Source organism: Papilio xuthus, unplaced genomic scaffold (genome assembly GCF_000836235.2).
Source record: "Papilio xuthus unplaced genomic scaffold, Pxut_1.1 DF824992.1, whole genome shotgun sequence".
Classification (NCBI taxonomy): domain Eukaryota; kingdom Metazoa; phylum Arthropoda; class Insecta; order Lepidoptera; family Papilionidae; genus Papilio; species Papilio xuthus.
This window is the reverse complement of record NW_013533657.1, coordinates 2,967,410-2,981,987: the sequence shown is the minus strand read 5'-3', so window position 1 is coordinate 2,981,987 and position 14,578 is coordinate 2,967,410. Positions and strand designations below refer to the sequence as shown.

The 14,578-nt window shown below is 32.9% G+C and overlaps 1 protein-coding gene across 8 annotated transcripts in view; it reads right to left on the bottom strand.

The window, feature by feature from the left end:
- Positions 1–14,578, bottom strand: part of LOC106126851 (PR domain zinc finger protein 16) — an 88,481-nt gene that overhangs the window by 7,084 nt on the left and 66,819 nt on the right. For all 8 annotated transcript variants that reach the window (XM_013324734.1, XM_013324736.1, XM_013324735.1 and 5 more), the window contains 3 exons: positions 12,260–12,391; positions 10,955–11,051; positions 3,259–3,379 (listed from right to left, as the gene is read on the bottom strand). In XM_013324734.1, coding sequence (XP_013180188.1) covers positions 3,259–3,379; positions 10,955–11,051; positions 12,260–12,391 — 350 coding nt within the window. The remainder of the gene's footprint in view (positions 1–3,258; positions 3,380–10,954; positions 11,052–12,259; positions 12,392–14,578) is intronic.

The window sequence follows — 14,578 nt, the reverse complement described above, 5'->3', positions numbered from 1 at the left end:
AACCCAGGACCTGCAGATTGCAAGTCAAGTGCTTGACCACTGAGCCACCGACACTCTCTATATAGGTATAGTAAATAATATTTATTTTAGTGGATGTACATATGCAGATGTCAGTGAAAAATTAAGACTGAAAAATATTTAACTATTTTTAAGTAATTTTAAAATAACTATGTTAACATAAACAACTTTCAGGTATAGATCCTAGATTTGTAGATATTGGCAACGATGAATAGAGCGGACGTTGATTAGCTGGTCCATTCATTATATTAGACCTACATTCATATCGTAAGGAAACTAACAGGTGCTTTTACAGGTATTTACTTCACGACCAGCGATATCGTTTGTCATATATCCATTTATATAAGAATTTATTGTATTAAATATATAACAAATTAAGGAATTCTTAGTTAAAAATATATAATTCCATCAACAGACCAATATGTATCAATAAACGGTCGGGAGTAACATATCATATCTTGCAAAACCTTATCACCAAAAATGGAGACGTAGCAGAAAAACTAAAAAACATTATAAATTATTTCATATCGGATACCAACAGTTGACTTATATGGAATTTTATGATCTCTATAAGCTAAAAATTTTAACAAAACTTCATTTAAAAATTAAAGCTCAGTACATTAACAAAAATTATATCATTTTTGGTTGTGAGGTGTCATTACGAGTATTTAATATCGTTCAGTTGCTGATTCTATTATTTTTAATAACATATTTTACTTATATGGTGTGGACGTAGAAAAAGTTGAATGTAGTGATATATGAACAAGCGTTGATGTATATTAACTACGCAATTCTAAATCCTGGATTTATTGAGTATATAAATTTAACAAAAACATTCCATTCATTCATCTATCAACGAATGAAAGTGAACGATTCCAACCAGCTGTTCAATCACTTGATTTTAAATAAATATCACAGTTTTTTAAGAAAAAAGGTATATTTGTTGCGGGTGTAGAAATCTAAATTATATTCTTAAAACTTTGAGAAGCGCTAACAACGACATCCGTGAAACTGCAAATGCTGACAATGTACGTGTTGACTGATAACATCCAATGAACAAGTTCAGTTTAGAGCTGAACTGTTTGACTCCACCTACGCGAGCCACTGTCACGACCCGGCGCCAAGAAACAAAGCTTTTGAATTACAATTGAGACGCTGTCGTCGTTTCGTAGATTTACATCTTGCTTGTATAATGTAGAAGGAAATATATATTATGGATAAAGCTATTTGCTTATATGGTTAATTATACTCTCATACAATTAAACTCTATGTACATATACCAGATCTGTCAGGATAAAAGATATTTATAAACTTATTTTGTTGTAATTTTTATCATCATCATCATCTCACTATACGTCCCCACCGAGGGGCTCGGAGCCTACCTTAAGTTAAGAGTGATTAGGCCATAGTCAACCACGCTGGCCAAGTGCGGGTTGGTTCACTTCACACATAGCTTTGAATTTCTTCTCACATATGTGCAGGTTGCATCACGATGTTTTCCTTCACCATAAGAACGTCGGATAAATGTACATATGTAAATCGGAAATCGAAAAACACATTGGTACATGGCGGAATTCGAACCCAGGACCTACATTTTGGAATTCAAGTGCTTGACCACTGAGCCACCGATGCTCAATTTTTATAGCTCAAGAAAAATAGATTTTTGAAAGCTACATGGCATCTAATAAAATATGCTGTTAGTTAAATAACAACAAAAAAAAAATTCCATTTAAAATTATCGTCATCAATTCGATCTGTACATTGAGATTTGTAATATCCATAACAATAACTTCTGAATTCAAGTTTTAAATATGCAAAAAAAAATTAAACGAATTATTCAAGCGAGACATAGATTTAGAGCCTCCATCTGACAGTTCAGATACAAGCAACCAGCAATATTTCAGATCTATACATTGATAACAATTCTTTATATTATACAAATGCTTCTATTTAAATGCCAGACCAGAGTATTTAACATTATAAAAACTTTACTATTTTAATAGTGATTTAACTTCGTAATAGATATGTTGAATAATAATGCACGCGAACGAGGAATTCTAGTAATTTAGTTTGACTCCACAGTACACCAGATGTCTCTTTGATTCATGAGTTGACATGTACTAAGCTCGTTTAAATTGTAACTTGAGTGAACAATTAAGGGCTGCCATAGACTACTTACTGCTGCTGGGCTGCGATCGACGATATATTTTTAGTAGCTACTACAAACTATGGCCTAAGTAGTTTAAAAACATAGTTAAGTTATTTTAGATTTTTAAAATTAATAAAACAAAACGTTTTTGTGTTACTCGTTGTCTAAGCTTTATAAACAAACCTGTATCTATTTGGTTATTTTAATAGAATAAAAAATAATCGACGAATAAACAATAATTCATTGCTGAATGTCGTTGTTATATTCAATAATAGTGATGGAACGATAACAGCGAGGATACGTTAAAACTGTGCATGTCGATAATCGCGATGGTTTGCATTATTGATGAGTCCGACGCTACTTTAATATAAAATGATGACACACCATTATGACCCCACGTGTCTATAACATATAAAACATGTTTGTTTGCAAATGTATAATTTTCAATCTTGTCATTACAAAATGTAGCTGGCAGCTTAGAAATCTGGAGGCAGATGTAACGTCGCGTGCCCGCGAGCCGCCACGTAACAAATCATCGACGTACGTGTTATCGAACGGGCACATCTCTAGCACTAAATAAATCGTTCGACCGCTCCTCCGAATCGTATTAATGGCAAGAGGTTAATGGTTCTGAAGACGTTTGAAATTGATCGACTTCTGCAGTTTGCGCCGGCGGACTTCAATGGTATGCTCAGATAAGAGACGCAGTTGCCAAATGACTGATTCGAATTTAATTCGAGAACGTAGTCAATCCGAAATGTTAATGCATACTAATATGTCTTTAAAGATAAAACGATATATAAAATGTTACATACTTCAACTTCTAAACAAGTTACTCTAACAAAATGTTTATGAAACAACGTAGTAATAGATTAGTACTTGAATAGATAGTCACATTATGTAAACAGATTAGAAGTAATTAATAAAACGATGAAAACATTTTAAAAGCAAACATGCAATTACCCGCACAAGTCATTTTTCTATCAGCTGGAAATCTTTTTCGATCCATCGAATTAGAGTAGACGAAGAAGTCAGCGGAACATTCTTAGTAGCGAATAATGAAAGGCTGAATAAAATAATGGCAAACTTACACGTCGATGTTTGGGAAGGGAGAATCGCAGAAGGAGCAGCGCGGCTCTACGTCTTCTCTTTCTTCTTCCTCAGTCGAGTGGGAGACTGTGCTGCACGAGTTCAAGTTAGGACTCTCACTGCCTGAAACAATTATAGTTAACAAGGTTAATTAGAATTTAATTATATAGATACTATATAATAAAATAATTGATAGTCCCAACATTTATTTCTGACTACCTAAAAGAATTCGAATAAAATATTTACTATTGAAATTTCGAAATTATGTGTCTCGAAAATCCAAGCACAATTTAATCAGTTATTTTTGGAAAAAAATTTTCACATTAACTCCAATTGCTATTTTTATTTCTTAATACGTCTGTGGGGTCTATTTTTAAACGACATACTTATGATTTCATGGTCACATACAATCTCAATATCTTGTATTGACATCGAACTCCTTACGAAATTTAAGAAAAACAGCGAACTTTTTGTTTATCTCAAGTTTATTAATAGCATTTAAATTGACGTAAGTAAATCACATCACCATTTACGATAAAAAAATAAGATAAACATCATATGCAATGCCTCTCACTCCGAAATAAACCTCCCACTCGATTCCTTCATAATTATATGACAAAAATTTTACCCAGTTCACACAGTAAGTCTGATAATCTAGAGTGAACAATTTGGCGTAGTATTATGAAACGAAAACGAGTTCATATCTCCGTGTACGACTGAAATTTATGATCGGACGATCACGAACGTAGCGTCGGAAGTATGGAACGTTTTACATTGACACATGCAGAATTAATTCAAGTCACGACAAGTGGAGCCACGCCTCGAGCATTGTCTAACGAGTCCCGCATCCGTGATACGGACACACTGATATACCACAGACTGATAGCATCTAAAGTCAAGACTGCTATAATTAGCTTTAATATATTTTTTCTAATAAGATTGAAATGTCTTATGTTGATTGAGGCAAAGTTATAAAATTCGATAATTGTAAAATCGACTAAAAAGATTGACAAAAATTTTAAAACCTAAATTTGTTTAAAAAGGAAAAAATAGATTAGTTATAGTAAATAAAACGAAAAAATCTATTTAAATGCTAAGAACACAAAAAATACATAGATCGGAACTCACCTGGAACGACAAAAAATATTTAAAAAATCTTGTAGACTAAATATATCTCTTCAGTTTCAGTAAAAATATTCAAGCCAAAACTAGGAGACGACTAAGCTATCACTGATTCTAAATTAAAGTAAATAATGTTACACGGTTCTTGATGCTCCAAGATGAGAATGAGGAATTAAGCATAGGTCAACCGATCGTTATGTGACGTCAGGTAAGGACTGAAGTGTTTTGTTACAAATGATCAGGGGGCAGGTCACACCCCCACCCCACCTGCACGACACGAGGGTTAATATGTTCACTTGACCTGACATTTGCATTGAATATACAAAAATTATCAATGCATAACGTATCTCGAAACATTCTAAAAGTATATAATTATTACGGTAAAATAATAATAAGACTTTTAGGAGATTTAACACTAAAACAAACCCTTAAGAAAACTGTTATAGGCGTTCCAGTAATCAATTAAATATTATGTCTATCTTCTAAGACCTTTATTATACATAAAAATTATCAGTATAAAGCGGTGGAGTGCATAAACAAACCAAGCCTAAACAACTAAAATCCCTATATATAATATATTTTATCTCCACGGATGACGATATATTTAACACAGGGATATTGTTCTCAGAAATCAATGATAAGTCTATGACTTTTTTTTATATCAAAAGGTAGCAAACGAGCGAGCGGCCACCATAAATCGCTGTAAAAGCGAAGTGACCGTTGCCCATAGACATACGCAATTGCATATGCGTTGCCTACCTTAATCGACGGAGGAGAGGATGCACAGAAAGAAAATATCTTCCCTTTCCATGCATCCTCCCATCCTGAAAGTCCACTTCCACTTCCCATCCTTTCCTTATAAAGAAAAGGATGGGAAGGGAAATAGGACTAAATTAGGCCTCCGGGACGCACACTCATCAGACGAAACGCGGAATTGCTTCCACCTGACGCCTCTCTTCTGTGTGGTCGTGGTATTTCACCGGGCGAGCCGGGCCAATTCGTGCGAAGATGTTAAAGCGGGCTCTACCACTGTTAAACTTAAGTTACATTCTAAGAATATTTTAACGATCTGATTGAATTCGTTTTAAGTTAAAATCAACCTTTATTAAGGCATTTTAACATGTCTTCAAATAAATTTCCTACTTGAATAAAGGTCATGAAAATATTAATTGTAACAATAAACTTAGTTAAATTAACTTTATAGCTTCTGATATGATTGCATGTAAGGCCGACGATAAAAAAATCCACCAAATTATGCCTTCATAGTCTTTCAAAAATTTTACACGCACGAGAACAATTAAACGTTGATAGGTTGTGGATTCGTGCAAATAAAAAAGATTTTAAATGCTCCACAGACATGCTTACCCTAATTTTGAATATTTCTTCATTAACTTAAGGTTACAAATTTATGATCCACTTTAGGCGATTAGCACGAATTGATAAGAAGCCTAAAGAAAAGTACGAGGTATAATATCTACAATTGATTAAGTTCAGTTCTATTAGCTCCTGTTGTTTTTAATACGAATCAGAAAAGCAAACAAATAATGTAACTGTCCACCTAAATAACAAACCTAAATAAAAATAATATATTCTCATTACCTAAATATTTAGTTATTATGAAAATACTATCTATATATCTTATGACCGTTAAACAATTATTTAATTTTACTGCGGCATTACGCGCGGGCGTTAAGTTTTCCCACGGCGTCAACAGATGACGCGCGAGCGCGGCCACCATGACGGTGGCTTACCGATCTTTGTAACAACCCCTCGACACTTCACCTGTTGCCGTTAACTTATTTGCATCTTTTTAAATTAATAGAACTGCCATCGCAACACACCACGCAAATCGTTGTAATATAAATTATTGTTTATATTATAGTTTTTTTGTTAACTAAATTAAAAACACATCAACTTTGGCACAATTGTGTCGCTCCTCTTACATCCGTATATTTACCCTAGTATGCACAGATGTTAAGATTACTTCTCATGTTATTGGCATGATCATCTCATCACCATCTTTTCGTTTACCTAAAAAAAGTAATCCAGTCTTTAAACAATATTTCATACAAAATATCTAGCTTGAAGGACTTCTAGCGGCATATTAATATATTTAAATTATCCGGTTTCCCGCAGTATAGCATCCTGACAGCGCTGGCGGCGGTTGCAAGTTGCGAGGCATCAGGTGCGTGTCCGTCCGCTCTGCGTACCCGTACCGTTACGCCCGCCGGACGCAATCCCTACCCACCGACATCGGTACCGGTAGTGTCTGATCTGCTTTCATATATTCCTGATATTATAATCATAATACTATGTGCTTTGAAATAAACTAAGGACTTTTAACTGTCATGTGGAAAAGCATGAAAAGGAGGCGTGTCGCAAATAGATTTAAATATGTCTAAAATTAAGTACTCGTATAACGGCAAAATTAAATCTTGTTTTGCTGTAATTTTTGAAAATGAAAGCCGTCGCTTTTATAACAAAAAGTGTTAACAATAGATAAATTAAAAATACGCATAACTCGTTATTAAATTGTTTAATTTTGCATCAAATCTAGATAAGACTGAATCCGACTAATCTACAAATAAAAACCGTGACACGTGTCCCTGTACCAGATTTAACCCTTTCGTCGAGGCGGGGACATTAAATTGAAATATTTTTATTTTATTGTCCGTAATATTTATTTGATTGTTAAATAAATACGCGATGTGGGATGCAGTGAGATTGTGTTCGGTTAAATGGGGGCTGCAGCTATTGTTGGCGGTTAATTTTTTGATTAATCATTCCTTTTCATCGGCGGGGAATCGTTGCTAATCTGTGACGCTTAAATTTTGTGCAATAATTTTACTGTGTAGAAGATGTAGTTTTATTACATTTATCATGGTTTATTTCTTTAATTTGAAGTATTTACTGTAATTTTACTCAGAAAGATGTGACTTTGTTCTCATGATATATTTGTTCAAATAAGCTCGTATACAAAGTTGTCATGTGAATCTCAATAACAACTTTTGTTCAATAAAATATAAGGTAAAATATAAATTTAATGTAAAATTTTTAAAGCAAAATTGCTGGTGAAAATGTATTTATAAATTAAAATATTATATTCATACACGGCTTTGAGAATATAGTTTGTTTGTGGCTAATGAAGTAAAAAGATTTGCATGTAATTAAGATAAAATCATAGTGATATTTGTGAATATCAATTGTATTGTACAATAGTGCAGAACAACAATGGCGCATGCGTGTCGCGCGACAAAGCTACGTCATCAATTTTAATCTGTGCGACAATTGCGCGATGACAAATGTCAGAACGACAGTCATTCATTACGCGCGGACGCACGCGGCCACTCACAAAAAATGTACGGCTAATAAAGGGTTAACTTTAAGATGATATTGTTATTGCGTATGACGTGGATTATAACTTTTCAATGTTATTAAAACGTACTATTTTTATATCTGTTGCTACTGATGACATGGAGGGTTGAAAATCTAAAGCTAACGATTAAGAAATAAAAAAAAATATATATTTTCACTAGAGACTCCAAACGACGCTGGTTTCCTTCTATTCAGTTCAATAAAACTAATCAAATGTTATCAAAATATTTTGCAGCAATTAGTCTTACATCGTAAGTACATTGCAAAAATATGTTACCTGTCCAACTCACTAAATAAACAAGTAGCCCTAATCGAATAACTAACGAACAAACCAATTTAAATAGAAAACAAAAATTAATCAAACGATATCTGACCACCACCGCTAAAGCTTTTACCTCCGAACCGCGGCGTTATCTCAAAATGGTGACGTTTAATTTATTAATCCTTTAGCAAAAACTGCGTTATCGAATTGTCCAGTGGAAGCGGGGAGTTAGCCTAAAGACCCCATCAATCAAAACTTGCGCAATGCAACCCATAGCTTTCTGACAAGTTTGTATGAAGCGATTGCAAATCGATTCTAATTACGAATAATATTTGAGAGTCATTGTTGACGCTGAGTTGGATCATCATGCAGCTGATTGTAGATATCAGTTGCATGGATATTGAATGAATTGGCTTTCATGAGAAAAGCACTAATAGTCATTGCTATTATTATTACATATGATTTTAAGGATGTAAAGGACGATGACGAAGAACTCGATAAATTCAGAACTGTAAAGTTCATCAGTTTAATATCGCTCACGTAATCGTTATTAAGTAATTAACAACTTTGAGTGCGGAAGTTAGTTAATACCAAAAAATAATTTTTAATTAAGCTTAGAATTAACTTGACTTTAGGTTAACGTGCGTAATGTAGAGTATGTCAGTAATTATATACAATTCGATTCGCATAAATCACGCGGCTCGCGCCCGCGCCCGCGCCGGCTGCGCTCGCACCGGAAGTACTATAGGAAGCCCTGAAGACCCCAGATGTCACCGGTGTACTTTCTACTAGATAAGACAAAAATTTTCGCTATTTTCTTAATATACGTACTGAAAATAAAGTGGATAAAAGTGACTTTGTTTCATTCAAATCAAAGAGTGATTTTTTATGAAGAAGCTTTTTTACAAAAAGTTAATAATTAGATTTTATTGTGAATTTATAATTTGCATGCATCATTCTTTTAAACATATTTTTTAGATTCAAGTTAACGTTACAATTAGATTAAACAGACGAGTGTAAAGACTTTAGGAATACTAGATAATTGACCTAAAATTCAGCAAGACACTTCTAGGTACAATTTCATTTGTCCCGCTTCGTCACCCTCACAAAAATAGAAGCATATGCATAATTTTTCACATCGTGCGTCGCGCACGTCCCGATTTATCTAAATTAAATATCGCATGCTCGCGTGGCCCCGGTGTGTCCGCGCCCTGTGATTGTTAACTGTATATACAGTAGGCTTAAAAAGGGTTCGCGACTGTACTTGACAGCTTTTCAATCAATACTATGGAAAAAAATATTTGATAACTACGTCGATCTATAGAAAAGATTTCATAATTGTAATCATTTTTTTTTTGTAATATAATTTTATTTAATCAACTTAGTTCTCTTTAGCAACCTATAAGTTATATTTTTCAAAGTTTAGTGAGACATTATCATATTATATACTAACAAAAGTAACCTAAAAGTTACTACTTCACTAATACTGACCTTCTATATATTAAAAAAAGAAATGAGATTTTCATGTTGTTATAATTCAAGCAATAGAATTCAGTCAGTTCGATATACAGATAGATAGTTGCTTAATCAAATCTTTTAATTTCGAAATTCTATTAACACAAATATGTTCGTGACATTCACCAAAACAACAATCTCAAGACTAATTGACAAATCTGTGTAGACAGATTTAAACGAGCAATCTGAGGCGAAACGAACCTCTCACTCCCCTGTGACCGGAACATGACAATATTAAATTGTCAGAATGATTTAAGTAAAACCAAACGTTGTTGGGACACAGACACTGAGATCTGTGATTTAGCATAACAGATACGATCGTCAAGGCTACGTATTTGCATTTATGCATTCCCAGCATTCAATCCATTGAATTGATTTCATACCATCTGTAAATAACTATGTTGTGCACCTGTTATCGAGTGATTAACTACTTTACTGAGGCGTGTCATTTTATAAGATATGGAAATTGTCTTCTAATGTGAGAATGTCACTGTCTGAGAAAATTTACAATGTACACTAATCACTCTGCAATAGTAAATCATAAACAACTCGAGTTTATGGAGGCCTTTGCTACGAGTATGTATTCATTTTGCATAAAGCAATTTCATTTCAAACAGATAAACTTTGGAGCAAATTCTCTGTCGCCACGTCAAAATGAAAGTTAGTTTTGGTAGTACAAAGTTTCCAAGAATATAATAGAAATCTATATATATATATATATATATATAAAAGAAAGTTGTGTTAGTTACACTATTTATAACTCAAGAACGGCTTTACAGATATGGTTGAAAATTGTTGAGGAGGTAGCTTAGAGCCAGGAGACGGACATAGGATAGTATTTATTCATTTTTTTATTTTTTCGAATTTATGCCTTTTATTTAACTTATCTCTACATTAAGTTTTTTTTATATATCCACGCGGACAGAGTCGCGGGCGACAGCTAGTATTTAATAAAAGCAAATTTCGAAAAAGGGATCAACCTATATATAGATAATAGCGTCATAATAAGGCCGTAGTCACACGTTCGGTCAGAGGGCAGGTGAGGCAGGTGACTCCAATTAACCGGCCGACGGACCGTGGCGCACGCGTCACCGTGATTACATCGGTGTACACCCCGCTTAGGTTGTGCTTGTACCCACCAATAGGTGAATGTTTCAAAAGTCAAATTGGAAAGCGAGTCACACTAACAAACATGCAATTTTATGCTAACTTTGGAGGAATAAATGGCATATAATATGAGTAGAAACATAATATCAAAACATGACCAGAAGCTAACTACGTGTAACTATTGTGGTGTAAAAAAAAACACTGCCTTTCAAAGACTTTTTAAATGTTGATATCTTGTAAAAGGTAGATTATTATGTACCCGTCTTGTTTGTATATGATGATAATGATATTATTTATCTTGCTTTTATTAAACTTACCGACGGCAGCTAAGACGTCTTGCAGAGGAAGCGGCGTGCGAGGTCCCAGCAATAGCTCCTGTCCAACCGTGATCTCTTGAATCACTTTGTACCAAATCTGTAAGACAATTTTAAAAATCGTTAAAGATCAAATAATTGAAATAAATTTTAATATTAACAATTTTAACACTATTTTATATCATGTTTTGAATGTTAATAAAACATTATTTTAAATATTGTTTAATATTATATAATACTTCAAGAAAAAGAGTAAAAATTTTTAATAATTTTTTTTCATATTGTGAATTATTTAATTTTAATTTCATTATCTTAACATATTGTAAATAAGCAGGTTAAAACGTAGTACCTTGTAATAATAAAAATTAATGCTATTTTAAATTCAATTTTAATTCAAACTTAAAAAAAAATATTACCAAATTTTATATAACAGTAGCGAATATGGTCATACCACTTGTGTGTCTCAGCATTTGTAAACGCAGACATAAGTCGCCGCATGTTTTATACTTCAACAATGATACGTAATTTACGCGGAAAAGAATTTCCTGATAGCTTTCAATACAGCGAAGCTTTGGAATATCCGTCTACAGTTTGACGTACAATAATGAAAAAAATTAAATTATACAAAAAACAACTTTCTTTTATATAGGAATTTATTTCAAATTGTCTTTCATAAAACTTTGAATTTCCATATTTGATATGTTTAAAACTGTGTAATTTAATAAATATCGATTTATTTTTGTTAAATTTACGAAAGCTACACCTGTAAATTTCTCATACCAAATGTCTATAATATAAGGGTTTGCTTAGTCACCAATTAATGACTCTGGGTGTGGGAGTTAATCAAGTTAAAAAAGTAGAGTTTATCAAAAAATAATTTTAAAATTGAAATCAGCAATTGTAAATCACACAGGGCAAATATCAAATAGCTTTTAACCTCATAAGGGGCATGAATCTAATCATTGCATCTGTTCGCTCCCCTAACATTGACCGGAAGTGGGTCACAGTTGTTCAGGCGAGCGCCGATTTTCTGTCACCGGAAGTTGCCAACGTTCCACATTCAAATTTCATTGGGGGTAGTGACACAAAGACGGTATATGAATATAATGGGGTTGTTGCGATAATGATTTGTTGATCTTTTTTTTGTGGAATGGTAGAATTTTTAAAAGCTTTAAATGCTTATAAAATTAATTTACGTACTTTATTTTGAATTATGTTTCCATACAGTCATTTCAGCCAGCAGTTGGTGACTATTAAATTAGTTTTAAATGACGTAATAAGTCTCCATGTATGACTAAAATTCCTTACTTGTCCTGCGACCATAAGGTGTTGCATGTTGACATCTTGTGGGTAGTCAACAGCGCGACGCACAAGTTTGAGCCAGTTGCTCCTGTCCTCTGAACCGTCCAACCAGCCACGGAAGCCATTCTTGCCTAACACCTATAATTAAAAATACAAATTTAAAAAAAAATGTATAAAACGGTACAAAAGTGACATGAGACCACATTTTGTAGAAACAAATGAAAACATATACAATTTCTAAATATATTTCACTTCTAATCAATACAGAATACTGAAGGTGAAGGTAGACATGAAAATACAGTAAAAAGGCTTCTTATAAATTCAGAAGTTTACCACGACTGACTTTTATATCTACTTAGTATTTAATTCAATAAAAATAAAAGTTGATAAATCTCAATAACAGTAAATATTCAAATTTCTTATTGTAAAATTTAAATTAAATAATCTTAACAAATAATAAATTATTTAAAAACATTTGGTTTATTTATCCTTTTTAATATAGCGCCATCTATATAACAGCACAAGAACTATTATGACTGTGGCTACAATTTACAACTAGCATACGAACTAAAGCAGGGTGCGCTTTATTTTACTACATATAAAACACACATCACAAGATAATACAAAAAGAAATCAACGTATCTTTTTTTTTAAATATCAAATAGATAAATAAACTTTCTTTTCAAAAACAAACTGTGAATAAAAGTCAAAATCACATATTTTTAAATTGCATAATTTTCACGTTTACACATATATATTTTTAATATATTTATGTATATAAGTAAAAAGATAGTTAAAAAGAATAGGATTTACATTTTCTGATAAATGCGATAATAGCGTCATCTCACCAGTCACATTAACATTAAACATGACAGAGGATAACGCCGGTTGGCAATAGATGGCGCTATTAGTCCCCGTCAAGATGCAACGGTGTAGTCACAGCTTGACCATTTATCATTTTAGCCCCCATGATAATTTAATTTTCATAGTAAGTGTTAGGGTATTAATCACCTTTATTTATAGGGTAGAAAAAGTTTACACTTTATACGACTTTCTTTAAAGCTGTTACTTACCTTATCGCTGAATATTGCCTTTAATGAAAAATTCATACGCGACATTTATTAAGATTTTTTTAGTATAAAAAGTGTTTTGCTTTCTCAAGTGTTTTTCTTTAAATCGTGACATAATTCAAGTAGCATAGAAATTATTACATAGGGATTTACTTAGCTATCGCGTACCATCTTCTTCAATTTAAAAAATGTAATGACCATAGGACAAAGTATAAAAAATTGCATATCCAAAATAATATTAGATACAAGTTCCATTTAAAGTTTTGAAAATACTAAAAAATTACTTCACAATAATTTTACGATGCAACAAACAACAGGGTTTTACACGATTAAGTAGAATAATTCGTGCGAGGGTCGGACGAACGTATAATTTAGTTAGACACTACAAACTCCCTTCTGACAACAATCGATTGAGTCATGATACTCAATAATAAAGTGTGTTTTATGAAGATGTGTACTTAACTGATACGAGGGTACGCCGTCTGTAATTTACCACTAAATTGATGCCATAAACATGATATATTGCTTAAGCTAAACTAACGCATTTATTGACTTAGTAACGCTTTAAAAAGCGGACTTCCTACTGCACTTTCAGTAGTTCAAAAGGTTCCAAAAAAGTTCGCTTACTGAAGATTTTTTATATTAAATAAACACCAAAGAGATCAGTGACAACTCCATTACCTTGAGTGCCAGTTAGATGTGTTAACAGAAAAAGTATCAAAGTGTATTTATTGAATCTACTTTTCAAGAGATATTGTAAAGTAAACAGTCGTGGCAAATTTTTAATAATATTTTAATGCTGTTTTATTTCCATAAATCATATAATGTACAATTACTAAATGCTACGAAGTATATTTATCGCATTAATTCCGGATACCTTAGCGGTGCTTAAGGGAGCAAAGTCGAGAAAGAAAATTACCAAAAAAGCGATATAAAAAACATCTGTTGCACAATAGAAGTATCGTAACAAGTATGGATTAATCAAAGCGCGCTAGGAAGCCCTCCTCACGCGTCACCGACAAGCCTTTCCGCAGCATTTATCACGTTATTAAAACTAAGTCGGGTGCGTTCAGTAAAAAAGATAATTATCTTAAATCGGGACCCCTTAGTCTTGGATAGGGCTGTCACAATTCGACTACAGATTTACTTTTGCAGATGTTTACTTAAGTAATTTTGTTATGTTTTAAATTAATATTCTAATTATAAATAACTCAACTAGCTTATAGTTAGTCCAATTTCGGAACCGATAATTTTA